Raw genomic sequence first — 18,475 nt, 5'->3', positions numbered from 1 at the left:
TGCCAGATAGGCAATTGGAACAGTAAAAGCTTGATCTTATGACACTTATTTTCATGGAGAATCTTGTAGACTTTTGCAACACTGCTCATGTGAATAAGAATTGTGGCAGTATGCTCTAAAACACATGAGCTACAAAATTAATAACCTTCCTGAGTTTTAGCTCCAACTAGGTAACTCCCCGAGAATTCAGTGTAAGGATGTGCTGTTTATTAGCATTATCTTTGTGATGCAATATTGCCATGCACCATTAATTACCTGTTGCCACAAAGCTTCATTTCAGTGATGGGTAAAATTGTTCCTAAGTGTATCCTACAAATGCTTTCTGTACTCATCCCTTGCAGTTCCCAGACTTCTGTGGGAAGCGTTGTCTGTGCTAATGCAGACATGATTTTCTGATTCCCTCTGGTAGGATGATCACCTATAGAGGTTCAACTACTGGATCCTTGAATGGCTGATAGTAGATGGTCAGATCTTTTTATCTGGATTTCTAAGTGGAGTATATGATCTGTGTGTATGTGTGTGCCTGCTCATATCTGCTTCCCCACCAGCTTTGAGCCTCTTGCCCAGTTTAGCTACATTTGCTAGAGGAGTGGTGAGCTCAGAGATACTCAGTTTCTACATGTCATGAAAAGACGCAGCTACATAGAGGGAAGAGGCCCTTACTATATTCTAGTGAGGCAAAGGCTGTAATATGGGCTACTGTTAATACAGAGGAACCTATGAAATGAGGACAAGAAGCAGATACCTAATGAAGGTCCCAATTATGAGGAAAGCCTCAGGCTGAACCTTATTAAACATCAGAAGACCTAAGTTTGAGAGACAAATTCATAGGAAACTTGATTTTTCATGCAAAACTTTTGTTACTTCTGCTTTATGTGGAATGACCTCTTTGAATAGAGAGGTCCTGTCTTCAGGTCCTGCCAGATCTTCACTCTTCACTAATTGTTGGCTGTGTCACTTCAGAGATTTCAAAAAGCATCTTTCAAAGGTGGAGGTGTGGACTCCTCCAGTGCATTGGAGTTCCTCAGAGGGCAACACGGCTACCTCCAGCACAAGGAACATCTCCTTGCTACTTGGGTTAGGGAGGCATGTGTTACCTGGTGAGGAGGATGGGTGAGAATGTGTAGTCTTGCTTTTGGTTCCTGACAAGTATGAATACCTTCAGTGGAACAGCCTCAGGCTGCTCTTAAATTCTGGTACAACTCCTTGGCCTTTGATTTGCTGAGGAAGTGTCACACTTGGGATATTTTTCTTTTCTCTCCCTGACTGATTGTTCAACACCATTCAGGGTGGCTTTCAAAGCTATTACTCATCTTTATCCGTTGTGAGTTGCAATAGTATGAATTGGCTAAGATCATATGTAGATAAACCTTTTGTTATATGCTCCCTTGAGCATATTGGTGATGGATGCTTTAGATTTCTACTGCAGTGTTTCTATGTAGTATTTTAATTCTCGTGTTCTGTTACATCTGTGGGTTTTTTGACTGCAGATTCTTGGATTATCTATCAGACCTGTGCGTTTCTAATACCACAGCAATACCAGTAACTCAGGAACTCATCTGCAAGTTTATGCTGAGCCCAGGGAATGCTGACATTCTCATTCAGACCAAGTGAGCATCCATAAACAGAACATACCTTTTTGTTATCTGCTCTGTTATATTCATAGCAGTTTGCGAGTGGCTCCATTGTGAATGGTTTGTGTTTGCAGGCTGGTTTCGACACAAATGAACAATCCCTTGGAATGCCCAGTCATCTCAGATGACATTGATGAAGAGGAAGTGTGGCTTTACTGGATTGACAGTAACAAGGAGCCTCATGGCAAAGCCATCAGGCATCTGGCTCAGGAGGCGAAGGAGGGCACAAAAGCTGATTTAGAAGTTCTTACCTACTACAGGTAAAACTGCTTATTCAAATGGAGGAAAATGTAAACTCTCTGAAGACCCTCGTGATGTTCTTATCCAGTTTATCTGCCAATACCAAACAGGTCATGCCAGAAACTGGGATTAAAAATTTGTTTCAATTTTTTCCTGTAATAAGCATCATAATCTCTGCTGTCTCTCTATCATTTTGCCTCTTAGTTTTTATTTATTGGGGTTTATTTTTAGCTTGTGCTGCCCTGGAAACAAGGCATGCTCTGAGGAATGAGTGTCCTGAGGATTAGAGGGGAAATGGGATCATGGAATAGTGTCTTAAACTGATGAAAACAAATAGTCCACATGCCTCAGTCTTCCACTGAACATTGCTTCCTTTGAGTTTCAAAGGGAGCCCAGTCTTCATGGCAGCTGGAGCATGATGTTAGCATTTGCAATGGCAAGTTTATCCCTTGCTTAGCAAAGTCGCTCTTGTTATTTTTTAGGATTTATATCAGAAAAGCTGATATCAGGCTTGTAAAGTGATATTCTGAGGTATGTTGTTTCATTTCCAACTGATTTCTTTGAATACTGTATGTAATTACCTCTTTTTAAGGTACCAACTGAACCTCTTTGCAAGAATGTGCCTGGACCGCCAATATCTTGCCATCAACCAGATTTCTGCACAGCTGTCAGTAGACTTGATCCTACGATGCATGTCTGATGAAAGCCTCCCTTATGACCTCCGGGCTTCTTTTTGTCGGCTGATGCTACACATGCACGTGGACAGAGATCCTCAGGAGTCTGTGGTACCTGTCAGATATGCCAGATTGTGGACTGAAATTCCTACTAAGATCACAATTCATGAGTGAGTTGAAAGTGTTTCAAACTGAAGTACAAAAGCATTTTGTAGGGGTTAGTCTCAGAACAATATGGTTGTAGATATCTAATGTTGTCACAACAAGCGTCTGAAAAGGTACTTTGGTGTAGAGCACAGACCTAGTAATTATTGTTATTCTTGGAAACTTCCATGGGTAGCTTTACATGGAAATATTTCAGTTTCATTTTTCACTGTTTTTATAGGGAACAAGGTGGGGAAAAATGGAATGGCCTTTCCTCAGACCAACTGAACTTGAAGTAATCCGATTGCATCTAACATTACAGGTTTGCTAGGCTGGAACTCAGTTTTATACTTCAAGATCAACTGAAAGCCGCAGTTGGAAAGCCAGAATTTATAGTTAGGTACAGCTGTTGCCCCAGAAACAGTTCACAGAAACTTTGGCCTCCATCCAGCAAAGTACTTAAGCATGTGTTAAATTTAAATATGGGAGAAGGGCCCATCAGTGCAAAACCTCTCTGGCTTAATTGATTTGATGGAGCAGCACCACTGCGCTAGCCCCAGACAGGGAGTATCTGGATGAAGAGACAAAGAGGAAGAAGTATAGCAGCGTGGCAGACAGTATTGTTTCTGGTAGTGAGATGAAGGACTGTTTTGACATACACAAAAACTGGTCCTAGTTGGTGGTGCACAGGCAGAAGCTGACTGTCCCAAGTTTCTTTCCTGATATGCTGTCTTCCTTGTGGAAATGGTAAAATCTGGCTAATGGGTAGAGAGGATAGCTGAAACTTAATAACACTGAATTGCCGCAGCAAAATGTAAGAGTGCTATCTGCTGGAAGTGCTTTCCTGTCTCTGTTATTCCCATTCACTGCAACCCTTCCTGGTACTGTTGGAGGGAAGGTTTGTGTATCCTCTTTGTGTATCTGTGAAGAATCAGCTGGCTTCTACCCCTTCTCCTTACAGAGAGCTGACTATTTTCATACCATAGTGATTGGTTTGTTTTTCCTTTAGTGAGAGATGATCTTATATTAGAGTGGTTTAATTCTCCTTCCTTCTGTGCCTTGCATTGTAGGTATGATTCTTTCACAGACTCTTCAAGGAATGAAATGAAGAGGAAGTTTGCACTAACTATGGAATTTGTAGAAGAATACTTGAAAGAAGTTGTAAATCAGCCCTTTCCTTTTGGAGACAAAGAAAAAAATAAACTTACATTTGAGGTACTTCTCAGCTATCTGCATCCTACTTATAGTGTTCCTCCTCATTTCAGACAAGTTGAAATCAGTTCTTTCAAAATAAAGGTAGTTGCAGAATAACTGTTGGTATAAATGTCCTAAAGAAGCACCAGTTCTGAATTCCAGTGTTCTTGGTGATGACCGTTACTGCAAAAAATAATATTACTGTCTGCTGTCAAACAGCTGTAGTTTTCCTTCCTTCTTCTGAGATGGTTGCATTTCAGTGGCAGGAGGAGGGGTATGTGTGTGGGCGAATGGCCATGTGCCCTTTCTTTCCACGTTAGTGAATTAGCATGCAGAGATTCTTCAATATAAGTACTATTCTCTGTGTAAGATATGACACTGAAGGAAATATTCTAAATGACCTAATCCCGTGTTTTAAATATTGGTTGAAATTCCTGACAGAAACTTTAGATAGGCCTAAGTCTTCTAGATTCAAATAACACTGAATAAAGGGGAAATGCTTACAGCTTTTTTAGTTCTTCCTCCAATCTACTTCCCAAGCTTTGTCACTTCTGCCTCTGGTCGTCTGAAATCACCTCTGTTCAAACTTACCACAATCATCTTACTCTTCTTCTGACTTCCATCTTCCCCACAGCTGCTGCCTATTTAAACAATTTCCTGGAGTCATTCTTCTTGATCTTATGTATTTTCCCAGATGAATTGTATTATTTCAAGCCTTCCTAAATCTCATGTTGATTTTGCTCTTGGTTGTCGTTTGACTGAACAATTGTTTTGTCTGTCTCTGAAAAGCATTTAATGTCACTGGCCTTACTCCACAGCCTGTTTAAATCAGTGGAAAGACTTGTACTAATTGGAATGCACTCTAGATCTGAAGCTCTGTGAAAGCTGCTGTGTGAAATGCACTGTATTGCACAGCTGAATACCACAAAGGTTGACAATACTTCCTTCACTTTTAATTTCTTTTTCTCATAGGTGGTACATCTGGCTCGAAACCTCATATACTTTGGCTTTTATAGTTTTAGTGAGCTTCTCAGACTGACCCGGACACTGCTGGCAATTCTAGATATTGTTCAAGTTCCTGTATCATCATACTTCGAAAGGTTGAGCAAGTTTCAGGATGGAGGTGAGAGAAGCAGCAAAGACTGTTATTCCAGTGTGCAATTCATTATTTAGGTTCAAAATAATTTATGGAATGTCTTATCGATCTTTCAAAGTTCCTTATTCACACATAAACCCACCTACAGGAACTTACTGCAAATACTTTAAAATGGTTAGCTATAAATGAACCTTTCTGAACAGAGCTGCAACCTTCATGACTTGTGGTTACTGTGTTGTGCTGCTGTTCTTTTGCTTGTTTAGAACTGAACTTTCAAATATAGATCCAAGCCTCAGTGTCCCTTGTGGTGAACATCCCAAGCAAGTGCAGGTAGTGTTTGCCTAGGCACAGTGATTATGATGGCTCATATGTGGCCCAAGTGTTTATTAGTCATCTTAGCACTTCACTTCAAGGGAGAATAATGTTACTGGTCCCACAGCTGCAGAAGCAACAGATGGAAGTCCAGATGAGGCTATCCTCTGCATGTGTTTGTCAGTTTAGAATATTCCTTTTCTTAACCCAGAGTGGCTGTCTGACAACCCCAGGTCAATATTGCATGTCCCACTGCCTTTCCTACCGTGACTTAAAACTGAGTTGAAAAATGAGCATGCCAGGAAGGTTCTGAAACTTACAGTTTAGTTTTCCTGCGTGTGTGGAAGAGAGATGTGACAGTCTGTGAGATGTGGGCTGAAGGTTCAGGAAACTGACTGATGGCAAATTCTATTTTAATATGTGGGTGGTGTGAGTGTCATTGCACTGCCAGCTGGCCCACAGCATCAAAAAGGATGAGCTGTCTTGTTTGAAACAACTATTATTTTGTATTTTCTCTGGAAGGCCTTTTCCCAGCCTTGAGTTTTGCTAATCATCATTTTACTTAGTCACTCCTGCTGATGCCCTGTGTGTGAGTGTGCCATCCTTCATAACTTCTTTCTTCTTTGAGGTTCACACACACTGGAGAAGTGTGAACTAACATTGTCATGTCTGAGTCAAGAAGTCTTATGCTTGGTTCTCTTGATCTCTCCATCACTGCTGGTACACTTTACTGAAAGCCTGTGAAAGTCTTTCCTGCAATGCTGTGCACACTAAGGCATGCTATCGCTGGCTGCACTCCCTCTAGAGCACTAGAAAAAGACTGTATGTTCAGACATTTGGAATTATGTTTCCCTTTTTTGTCCATGAAATACTGTACTGCAAACTCTCTTCTTAAATGGCTCTGGACACAGTTTGACTCCACATACAATGTGTGTGTATTGACAAGATGGAACATACATGTGGTTCTTCCATTTAGTTCTCTCTCTGCACAAGTCTTTAATCCTGATTATACATCTCATTTGGTGTTTTTACTCACCTTCATTACCCATAAAATTATGTCTCATCCTTAATCCGTTTTTATTTCTGTTGAAGGGTTTCCTTTCAGGCTATATAGGAGTGCAAACAGACCTGCTCACAGTTACACTAATTTCCAGAGAAATTCCATGCAAATTAATGAATTTACTCTGAAATAAATGAGTGTGAAGGAATGCTGAAAATGTATCTACCATGCAAATGGAAGCTCAGTAGCCTAAACCTTTGTCACACATGTGGTTTTGTCTCACATTCTTTCGGCAAAAAAGGCACAGAACAAAGGTGGGATTTTTTGTGTGTCTTAGATTAGCTTCGGCCTTTACACTCTTTCTTTAAATTTCTTTCTTGACTGTAATTGTCTTCATGGATGTTTCTCTTTTAAACACTGGACCAGTTCAGGTCAGGATGTGACAATACACTGATGTTCTTTTGGGAATGATCTGTGAGCTGATTTTGGGTTTTTTTTCGCCTTTTCCTGTTAACTATATGGCTAGAAATCCCATTTCTTTAGAGAGGGTTTTTTCTAGCTCTGACTGTTGTCAGTCATGTCTGACATCTTAAGGGGGATCAGAGTTAGAGATATTTGCTGTGTTGTCTAGGCTTAAAAACAGGCCTTGAAATTTTACTGCAGAGAGATGGGTGTTCTTATCTTGAAATAGCTGTAAGACTTGCTGCAGAGGCCTTCTACAGTCTTTTGACAAAAGGATGCCCATCTTTGGATGGTCATATCTTGTCTTCAGCCTCCCTCTTCTTTTCTGATTGACCGGTCATAAAACACATAAACTGCATTCACTTTGCAGTTGAGACAGAATGATCCTGAATGTTTAACTGCTATGCCCCAGCATTTTAGCATTCCTCTTTCTTTCTCTGGAGGTGCATACTTACTTACCCATGGGCAGCATTAGGGTGTGAAGATGCATACATATATCACAAGGATGCATAATTTAGAAGCAGTTTAAGCAGTTTTGTAACTCCTATTCACTATTTTTGAGCACAGAGCTCATAGAACTTTATGCCCGAAGAAGCTATTTCATGTCTGAAAAACATACTACTTCGACGAAACGGGGGAGTACTTTTTGTTAAGAAAAAACACACAAAACCCAGTCAGCATTAATTTTAGTTGCAGATTAAGATTAGAGAGGTAGCTCAAGAATAAAGCACAAGGTACTGTCGTTGCTGATATTCTGGAGAAAACTGCTGTGGCTGAAATGTCAGCTGTTTGTAACTTCTGCCTATCTTTGTTGCATGTGGAAGCCTGCTGCTGAGGAATGAATCGGACCATAAGGGCAGGAGTTTGGCTCGCATAAATTACTCTGATTCCTGGGGCTGTGAGAGTTTGTGCCAGCTGGGTATTTGGCTTCAATCTTTTTTTACTTTCCTTCCTGTTTTTTTAAATAAAAACTTTTGTCAAGTAGCAGTCCTTTGAAACCAGCCCTGTGGTTGTCTTGCACTCACATCCTGATTATGTCTTTTCTGCAAGGTAATGAGAAGTTTTGAGTGAGGCCCTAAACACACAGAACCCTTGATCTGCTTGTGTGCTCTCTGCCTTGCCAGGTATCACTTAGCTGTAGCTGAGGTGCGATGTGTCCACACTGAGGTCGAAAGAGCTGAGCTCAGGGGATTTACTGGCTTGTGCTGTAGTGTAGTTGGCTGCTTCTGTGTCCAGTCTTTTCAGACTTAATGAACTTCTGCTTGAGCTCACAGTAAGGTGCATAAAGTGCTTGTTTTCTGTCTAAGTGGTGGTGATGGTCCGAAACTTCTGTGCCTCTGCATGTGTTGGAGTGTAGGTGATGCTAAGGATAAGTGAGTCCTGATTTGAGACTGGGCTTGAGTCTGTGTTTGAGTCTGTGTTTGACCAGGGAAACCTTGCTGTATTAGGGTTGCCAGAATGGGCCTGTGTATGGCATGATTATGTGTCTTAATGATGTTCGTGTACTTTCTTTATCTTCTAGGAGAAGGGGAAAGGCCAGGGCTCTGATTCTACAGTGCTTTGCATCTTGTGTAGTCAATTCTACCCAAACAAGTTTGACCCCAAAAGTACTGATGTTACCTAGGTCCTGTGGAGTCTGGATCCACCTTGTTCAAGATCCATTAGGGATCCTGAGGAACGAACAGGCCAAGAGAGAAATTGTTCTCGGGAATTTCACTAGATCCCCCCTCATTCTGACAGTAAGGGTTGTTCACCAGGCAAAGCTGTAGGTATATATTGTTTTTCAATTTTTTAGTACTTATAAGATTGTATATCAAAGGTTCCCCTCCCCCTTTTACACAGATATTCTCTCTTTGTGTTATAAAACTGAGTTGCTGAGAACGTTAGTTGTTTTATCAGTTACCTGTCTTGGCTTTTTATTGTCCCTTTTAACTTACAATACCAGTCTCTTAGGCTATTAAGTAAAAAGGATTACAATAGAAAGTAACTCACCCTGGTTTTTTGTGGTTTTTGAAAATGTGTTGACATTTTCTAAAATCAGGATGGTCTGTTGATCTTTTCAGAAAGTGTTTTCCTACTCATAACTTCCATAAAATACAGAGAGATGGATTGTTCCATGCCCTCATTCAGGATGATGGGAGCCCTCTCTCCAGTCAGTTAGGAGTGAGGGTGACTTCTTCCTGCCTTTAGAGGAGGTCATATTCTGCTCTTCCATATCTCTCCAGACTCTGCAGACAAGGGTCTTGCTACACAGCATCCTCTCTGGCAGGTCCAATACTTGCAACATTCATATCATTCCTTTGAATGCAGACTACTGCAGGTAGATGTTTTCCTCCAAGACATTATAGGTCTAGGGATGTACAGGTTTATACAGCTTCTTTCTTAAGGAAAGTTAGCTTCCCTGAGTTGCAAAACTCATTACATTGATGTTCTTTTTCTAAAAAAAAAAAAAACCAAAAAAAAAACAAAACAGAAAAGGTAAGATTATATCTGTTGTGATTTTGTCATGTGGAGATTATAAAAGTTGAGGGGTTTTTTTAATCCATCCAGTCAGTGATCACAAATGTCTAGGCATTAGCTTTAATTCAGTAAGAGCATGTATTTTGTACTCTGAGCTTAGAGCTTTGAAGTGTAACTCTAAAACCCAGTTTGACAAACAATGAAAGCCAGCCATGATGGGTGGGACTAATGGTTTAATGGTATAAACAAATGTGTTTAAATTTTATCAAGCATTAGGGGCTTGATCCTCTAACTAATGTAGGAAAGTGCTACTGAAAACCAGCTTGGTCTCTGTATATTTTAATTTTCATCACTATCTTATTGTAAATTTTCATCAGTTAATATTAAATGGATATTTAACAGCAATATTTTGTCAATAATTATGCCTGTTCTGAAATGCAGTAGATTTTCAGGTTCTAGGACAAGTGACTTGAGAAGAAGTTTGACCAAATGGAAGAGTCACGTAATTCCTATTCTGCAGCTCTAGTAGATCCAAGGTCCAGCTCTATAAAGGTTAAGAATTTTGGGTAGGGTCTATTTATTTTGCGTGCTAGGTCCTGCATTTTAGTTTTGATTTCTATAGTAATCTCAGTGCTGAATGAATTTTGGGACACATAGGGTATACTGCTTTTCCATTGTTGACATTGATTTGTTCCAGGTCAGTAGCAACAAAAGCTTGCATTATCCGACTCCTATAATGTGAAGTTGTAGGGAATTGGTGAGCTTGGCTCTTTGCTGGTCTGGCCACTGCTCCACATTGTGAAAACTGTAGTCATAATTTTGGGAATGCGTAGAAATATATTAATGATGGGTGGAAGAATGAGGTGTGTCTTGGTTGTGGGAAGCCTGCCTGGAGTTATGCACCTCAGAATTGAAACAACCAGATTTACAGCCAGCAATCTGGAGTCTTCTTCCCTGTTTAATATTTATTTCTTAAATAGACCCACTTATTTCAGTAAAACTACTTGCTAAGTAAGGAAGTATATATGACAAGTGTTGAGCTGTTGAAGCAAATCTGCAAGATGGGATGTATTCTTAGGCTTAGGTGGAAGTTGCATGAAGACTTAATTAACCTTTTACCTCAAGATGTCCTTTTCCATCCTTTGCTTAAATTTTGAGTCATCTTGATGGCTAAGGTAGTCCTTGATGTTGTGTGTGAATTTCTCTATTTTGGTTCTGCAAAGATTCTGAAAAGATCCTTACATTATTGTTAACATTATGCCTTACTTCCTTTAAAAAGCTTGATTTTAATGCCACTGTAGTTACTTTAACCAGAATTAAATTAGTGTACATGTAGTTTTCAAGTGTGACCTTATTTGATGAAAACAGATTGGGGAAGGTTGGCTAGAAACACTTGTGAGATAGGACCCTGGAAAAAGAAAATATGTATATTTTTGGAAATGCTTCTTACCTAGCTTGCATCCTGAAAGTTAATTTACTTGAAAATGTTGCAGCCAACTTATTTTTTTTCAGTCAGAGTGTCTTAACTTTGAATCATTTTTTGAGGTTATTTGAAGCTTCTGAAGAACAGAAATTCTTTTTTCCCCTTTCAGATTCTAAAAAAATGGGGCTTACAAAATACTCTACCTGCATTCTAAAGCAGCATTTTTTTACTTAAGGAGAAAGTGAGGACTTCATTTAATAGTGCTGTCATTCTAACACCTTTCGAGAACATTATAATCTCTTGCAGTTTTAAATAAAAAGTAAAGTCATTGCTTTCCTAATAAGTGCACCGTGCTGTATAATTCCAGAGTCAGGAGCCAATCTGCCTTGTCCAATACTGGTTATTTATTCTCTGTGAATTAAAATGCATATCTTTCTCTAGGTGTGATTTGATCTTTCAAATAGCTGATTTTAGTCAAACCATGCACCTACAGCATATGTCAGGTTCTGAAAGATGAAACATCATGGTAGTATTAGCAGGCAAGCTACACATTTGCCATGTAGCTCAGTGCTATTTAGTTAACATTGTTTGGGAATGGGAATAATGACATGCAAGGAAATACATCCTTGAGTTTAAGCTACATATATCTTGGGATGCATTTCATGGTACTGGGCATCAATTTGAAAAAAGCCTCAGTGGTACAAACTGGGGTTATCTGCAGAGCATGTCTTTCCCTCAGGATCTCTACATCAATGGCTACAATTTTCTGAGTCAGTGTCCACTGACATCAGTTAGAGTTTTTCAATTTAGTTCCACAAAGGAAGGCTATGCTCAGTCTTTCTGAAAAACAGGGTTTAAAACCTACTTATAATAAACTTCAGTTGCTCCTGCCTCTGTGATTCTCACATGAAATGTGTTGCTCGTGACTGGCTCAACAGATGCCTCCTTTTACCTATTCAAACTGGTAGCCAGATATCCCAGCTCCTTCACTTTATGTCTGGGTCTTTAGCTTGGTAGCATATCCCTCCTGCAAACCAAAGGGACTGAAGTTCTGTCCATAGGTGTCCTGAGATTGTAGAACATTTCTCTGAAATGTGTAATGAAAAGTCTGACCTGTGTGTCATACTTCAAACTTTGCTGCTTTGTTGTGATGTACCCCAAAGGATTCGACCCTGGCATGGGGTCAGAATGGGGAAGCCCTTGCTTTCTCCTGAAGACTTCAGCACTGGTGGGCTACCATTTCTCTGCAAAGGCATGCTTGTATATCAGTGTGTCAGGGGACTCTCATTTAGTCTTCTGTCCCTTTGATAAATCTTGGCAGTCTGCTTAGCCCCTCAGCTTCAACTGAGCAAGATAAGTAGCATTTTCTTCCAGTAGAGTAGAGATTCTTAGAAGCACTAGTGAGACCACTACTAGAACAGGGCTGAAAACAAGGTTGGACCTGCCATTTCTGTTGTTCGTGTGGGTCCTATGTGACCAAGAAGGACTATATTTCATCCAGGATTATTAGAAATTACTGTATTTTTTCTCAGCCTTGCATCCATGTCTGTTAACTGCTCTTTTGTCTAGTTAACAATTTGAAATATCTTCTTGAGGCATACTTTGATTAGCAGAGCTAATGAGGCAGTGGCTGCCTGGCAGACTGAAGCAATAATTTATGCCAGCAGGTTCGGGGGAAAAAAAAAAAAAAAAGGTTTACATGAGAAAAAAGATTTAGCCCTTAGGAAAGTTAGCTGTGTTAGTCATAGATGTCTGTAATGAAGCAACTGTTGTTCAGTGAAGAATGTCCAACCAAAGGGGAAGCCAGTCTGAAAGTTTAATTCCCTGGCATGGACCATTTTTCTTTCCTCCTTACCTAGGAATCGATATCTGTTTCATAGACGTAACTTGTCTAGAAGGTTTGATTCCTATCATGCTTTTTACCTTCAAGGCCAGCATGCTGGTGTATGTGTTTTTTCCTTTGTCTGATGTCCATGACATGAAAGCTGTATTTTTTGACACTGCTTTGTGGTTCTGAGGACAGGCAACATCATCAGAACCCGCAGAATGACAAGACAAGGTGAGGTCTGGGGGAGTTTCACCATGGCTAGGTAGCAGTGAATTTGTATGCCATAAGGGAGGGTTTGTGGATATACTGTAGGTAAGTGGAGGCTGGGATGGCCAGATTGACTCAGGGCAGTGGGTAGCAAATGTATGTGCATTGCATTTTGTGGGTTTTTTGTTTGTTTTGCCTCATTAATTCTGAGGGCTGTATAAAACGTAGAGGTGATCTCACCTTCTGCCCTTAAAGTCATGTATTAGGTTTTCTGTGAGGCTTAACTGAGGTCAGCTAGTTATTGAGTGATGAAGAATGGTTTAATGAAGAAATAAAGTGTGATTCTTGGCCTGTTTATGGTAGGTTCTGCAGTCTTTATGAGCAAATTCTGTAGAAAACCTGTAAAAATTAATACCTCTTTCACAAACAGAGCTGTAAGGGTTAATGCTTCTGGCAAATAATATATAGCTCTAAAGGGTTTGAAATAAAATGTGTTCCTTTAAATACTGAAGTGTTGTTATTGTATGTCTTAAAAATGGCTATAACTTTTCACACAGAAAATTAAATTGAATGTAGACAAATCAACAAAGGCAAAGAAATGTAGAGCTAGAGCTGCCATGGGGTTTTTAATTTAGCCCTTGGTAACTAGACATTGCTGTGTATAGGGTTCCCTGTCAGAGGATCCTCAAGGATTGGCAGTGTTGCATGCTTTAAGATGGCACTGAAACTTTAAGAAGCTTAGGGTGGAGCCATAGTGTAGGTCTCACCGAAATCCACAAAGTCAAGGCTGTTTGGAGTCAAGGCTCCTGTTTCAGCAGTCATCAAGAAAGTCACTTGCTGTTGTAAGTACTGTCTTAAAACCTGGTTGAATGCACCTACACTGAGGCATGGGTTGAGTCAAGGTATGCTTTGCTGAAAACTGACTTTGATGGTAAAAGTTTTGGACTTTCAGCAACATGCCAGATATCTCGTAATGTGGCAGTGAGCTTGGAAACCAGCCTAAAGTTTCCTCAGCACACTGGCAAAATTCAGTTTTGCTTCACCAGGGTGACAGTTGGTAAAAGTTAATTTCATGGGAAAAATTACAATGGCTGAGGAGGACTGAGAAGGTTTTGGAACTTCACTGGATTGTGAATGGGGAAGGAGGCCTGAAGGGCTTGGTGAAAGAGGTTGGCATGGCAGGGAGGGGCTAAGTATGTTGGTAGCATGTGATGTCTGGCTTGTGCCCTGCTGCATTGGAAGGGAAGTGTTTTCTAGGAGTTGTTTGGAAGAAGTTGAAGCATCAGGTGTCCTAGTCAAAAGCATGTTTACATTTGATGACACAGAGGGTTATCTCTATAACTTCATTAATTACAGAGACAATGCAAGAAATGACACATTTTTGCAAAACCTTTGATTTGTGTGTCTTTGTTGTTGAGTCCCCCCATAAGTAGGATTGAAGAATGTATTGGGCTTTTATGGACAGGATAATGAAGTTGTTGAAGCAGTGGATGCATGTACATTTGTGTTTTCTGATCATTAAGTACCAGATTTATTGAAGAACCCATCATATGTCAGCTATTTAGGTACTTAGTTTCCAGAAACATTGAGCATGCAGCTTCTCCAGTCCTTAATGAGAGCTGCTGGGTGTTAAAATCCTTTTGAAAATATAGGCACTTTTTACATTTCTGAGCAGGGAAATGAGCACTGTGGAGAACTGTTTGGAGCTAAAACTGACTGAGCAGTTTTGAATATTGCGTCCTAGACATCCATCTTTCCTATATCTGTGTTGAGGAAGACTGAACAATAATCTTAGTAAGAGCAGACTGTCCTGTGCCAGCTAGGGACCAGATCAGGTGGGTATAGTTAATTTTTAAATAAACAAGGCTGCAAGTCAGTTTCCAGGTGTCAGAGATAGCCATGGAGTAGAGGGCTACTCACTGTAAGGGTATCTGCCAGCCTTTGAAGCTGTCCATTGTGCCTTCACATTCAGCTGCTGCGCAGTTCTGTGCACTGTTTGTGAAATACCTAAATTGCTGTGGGTACTGGAGAGCAAACTGAGGACGCTGCATAGTGCTTGGCTAGGAACAATTTGAAGAAAAGGCATGAATTTGCCAGCTGTCTTTGACAGTTGTCTGTCTTTCTGAATATGGAATTTTGTTACTTACCACCCAAACTGCATTACACAGTAGATTGTTGTTTACTTTTATGTTCTGCTTTTAGAACTTTTGCAACCAGTAAATGACTTAGCAAGAAAATATGTTTATGTAGAAAATGAAGTGTCAATTTACCCACTTTTTTGATTACTTGGGTGGTGGTTATTTTTTTCCCCATAATTAACTCCTCTCAAAAGTTGTCTTCTCAGAGAGGTTGCTGTGTTGTCAATCATGCCAAATTGTATGAGCTTATGTGCTACAGTTTTGGGACAGAAACTGATATTCATTAGGAAGTTGTGATCATCATAATAAAAAGGAGATGCACAGTTGTCTTTTCAAAACAAACATTCTCTTCTTTACTCTTCTTTCAGTGCCTGTCAATCTGCTACTCATTTAAATTACCACTTGTGCATACAGTGATTTCACTCTTCCATTGGCTAATCTCTTGAGACCGTTCATTCAGCAAGAGGCATTTCTAATGGGTCCACTGCTTATGGAAGGTTCTTCGCGTCTGACTTGTCTTGGCAGAAGGAGGAGCAGAAAATTGGGATGAGGAAGGGAAAGTTGGAAAAATGGAAGAAGATTCATGGAGATTGCCTTGCATTCTTTTCCTCTGTTGGCCAGTCACAGTTCCAAGTACTTTTGCAGTGGTTTGCTGGTGAGAGAAGTGGTTGGCTGCACCAAATAGCACCTTACAACATTGCGGTGACCGTTTTCTCCCTGCTACACTTCTCAGCCATATATAAATGCTAATAGTTTGACCTCAAAGAAGACAACAAATGATGGAGGTCATCAGGTTAAGGGTGGCAGTACTATATGAAAGCACAGCTCAGGCTTCTCTTCACTTGTCTCTAGCAAAGTGCACACAAAAGTAATCAGGGTTCACATCTACTTTCTAGGTCTCCTGATTTAGCTCAGCCAACTACCTGAGGCATTAAGTTAATTTTTTCTTGGGCATTGGTAGTCAGGAAGCACTTTGGAGCTGTAACTAAGATCAGAGCTCCATTATTTTAGTCATTGTGTGCATATGTACTAAGAACTTAAATCTCTTTTTTTGAGCCTGTGTATTTTGTCTTGGATTGTTGCAGGCTTAGCTGACATGCAGTCAGTCACTTTTTAAGCTGCAATAACCTTTCTGCATGCCTTACCTCAGAGACTCATACCCTTTCCAGCTGAGATAACTATTAAAGCCAAGAGCATAGTAAGAAGAAACAATTCACTAGCAAGACTGCTGCTGGCCGCTGATGTTTGTGAGTGACAGATTTAAAACCCTGCTTAATATGGTCTAGACTTCCAAGGCTGGACAGATAACACTGAACACCATGAATGCTGATTACTGGCGGATCTTTTGGAAGATAAGCTACTGCCCACTTTTTATGTACATGAGTAATCCTCATGGTTTCTTCCAAAGGATAGAGCAGTTCCTCCCAGTGTTGAGATGCAGTCAGCTGCCTCATTGACATGTATATGTGCTGTTTGACTCCTGTCTACTTCGGAGAGATGGTTACATTTCATCAGCACCCTACAAAACATAGTTGTTAAAATATCTTTCCTAAAAAGAATGCTGAATTGTTCCAGTTGCTGTGTTTTTTTCACGCTGGGACCATTCTTCCCAAGCCTTCTCTGAGTTAATTGAAAATAATAGTCAGCATCAGGCAGTTAGCGAAGAAGTTTTCTGAGATGGGTTTACCCAAACAAAAAAAAAAAAAAAAAAGGTCACTACTCATTTCAGCTGTAAATACCAAACTGGAATAAGTAGACTTTTCTCTCACTAAAATCCTTTCCTATGCATTAATGTAATACAATATGAAATAGCATAATAAGTATCATTGTAATCCTCCTTTGCTTTCATGCCTCCAGCTCTTTAGATCAGTCACATGAAGGTCAATAGTAAAGGAATGTTGTGGATAGAGGGTCAGTCATTGTTACTGATGCTGTTGGGAAGCAGCTTCATAGCTACTACTCACTGTTTTGTACCATCCTTTACTACTGCTGATCTGTGGGTAAGGGGAGAGGACAGCAGTTATATAATTTCTTTTTATTTCCTAGATGCTTTTATAGGCTCTGTCATCACATTAGCTGAGTGCCTCCCAGTCTTTATTATATCAGACCTCTCATTGTCCTTTTAAAAGGTGGAGAAAGTAGTCTCCTCTATGGAGGTGGTCCTGAAATGCAGAGAGTTACTAATTCCTTGGTCAGAGAGGGAGTTGAATCCCATCCCCTGTAGTGCCTGTGAAGCACCCCAGTGATAGCTGAGAAATAAGCAAGGTGTATCCTCTAGGCAAAATCCCAGCTTTCTTTCTCCAAGAACATGAGGTCCACTCGAGACATTGTCTGACTCCTTGTCTAAAAGGTGCTACCTTTTTTGTTAACTTTACACCAAGTGGACTTCATTCTTGAAGGGTGGGCAAGAACTTTTCAAGATAAAGTGGAGTTCTTCTGCCTTATTTTGAACAAGCTGCAGGGTATCTAGTTTTTGAGAAGAATATCTGGACTTGTCTTAGGCTGAAGTGGTTTAATAATCAGCTGGTAACCTCATTGACTCAAGTTGTTTTATAGACAATTCCTGAGCTTTCCAAATAGGAGTGCCTCTATTTATATCAACCTCTGTACAAATGAGCGAAAGGGATTCTGAAAACATGTTGTGAGAGGGAGGATGAGGACTTCTCAACTGAGATGTAAGGCAGGGTTATTACAGGCCATGAAGCAGCTGCACAGCCTGTAGGTCTTGTTTGTGGGCTTATCAGTCAGAATTAAGGACAGGATGATATGAATGAGGTAATTTTTTTCACAGTTTGAAGATGAAGAAGACGCAAAAAGTTAGTTTAACTGAAGCTGCTTTAAGAAGGCCTTCCACTTAGTAACCTAGCTTTACATGGGTGTACCGAATGTTGGTCAGTGTAAATAAATGTTCAGCACACTGGGAGAAAGGGGGTGGGGAGGGGAAGTGAAAGAGAAAGATCCATACTATGTTATTCCCCAGCTGTTTTATTTGATTTGAAAGGAAAATGCACCAGTTTAATTTGCAAGAAGAAGGGTATTTGGAATTATTTCATTCGCTTTATGCTGGTGTAAGAATTTCGGAGAACTTTCTGTGCCTGTCTAATAGGAGGATAGTCCTTAGTTGGACCTCCAGCTTTTTTTCCCTAACATCGTGCAAAGTCAGAAAGACATTTTTTTCCACCTTTGTAGGGACTTGAAGTATTATTTTCAAAAGACCAGTTCAGAGTAATTGCACACCTGACTAGATGTTGAATGGGACCTCAAATGTGACACTAATCTGCCTCATTCACTTTGAAAAAGCATATTCTTTGTGCGTTTTCCTTTTAAAGTCAAGGCTGAAGGCATCCTCTTTCCCTGCTTGCAGTACTTGAGCTCTGTGGATTGAAGAAAAGGCATAAGAGGAGGATATTGCAAACAAAATAAAATATAGCTTTGGCTTTTTGCAGCAGGTTATCTCAGAAGAGGGTCTCTTCAGTGTGAGTAAAACTTGTCAGTTGCATGGTGATTAAAGTGTACTAAAAGACATACAAGAACTATTCAGGCTTACCTCAACAAAGCTACATTTCCTCCATTCTTTTGTTTGCCTTTGGTGTAGTCTAGGTCTTGGCACTTTTTCTGTGAAGAGATGCTATCATTCCCTTCCCTTCCTCCATTCATGCAGAT

General features: G+C 40.1%; 1 protein-coding gene across 4 annotated transcripts in view; it reads left to right on the top strand.

The window, feature by feature from the left end:
* The window catches only part of ITPR2 (inositol 1,4,5-trisphosphate receptor type 2), a 287,303-nt gene that overhangs the window by 86,651 nt on the left and 182,177 nt on the right, over positions 1-18,475 (top strand). For all 4 annotated transcript variants that reach the window (XM_074902357.1, XM_074902358.1, XM_074902356.1 and 1 more), the window contains exons 17-21: positions 1,491-1,610; positions 1,709-1,894; positions 2,467-2,718; positions 3,763-3,907; positions 4,859-5,009. In XM_074902357.1, coding sequence (XP_074758458.1) covers positions 1,491-1,610; positions 1,709-1,894; positions 2,467-2,718; positions 3,763-3,907; positions 4,859-5,009 — 854 coding nt within the window. The remainder of the gene's footprint in view (positions 1-1,490; positions 1,611-1,708; positions 1,895-2,466; positions 2,719-3,762; positions 3,908-4,858; positions 5,010-18,475) is intronic.

This window comes from Athene noctua, chromosome 3 (assembly GCF_965140245.1).
Source record: "Athene noctua chromosome 3, bAthNoc1.hap1.1, whole genome shotgun sequence".
NCBI classification, from domain to species: Eukaryota; Metazoa; Chordata; class Aves; order Strigiformes; family Strigidae; genus Athene; species Athene noctua.
Note: the sequence above shows the minus strand (reverse complement) of the source record. Positions and strands in the feature narration are given on the sequence as shown.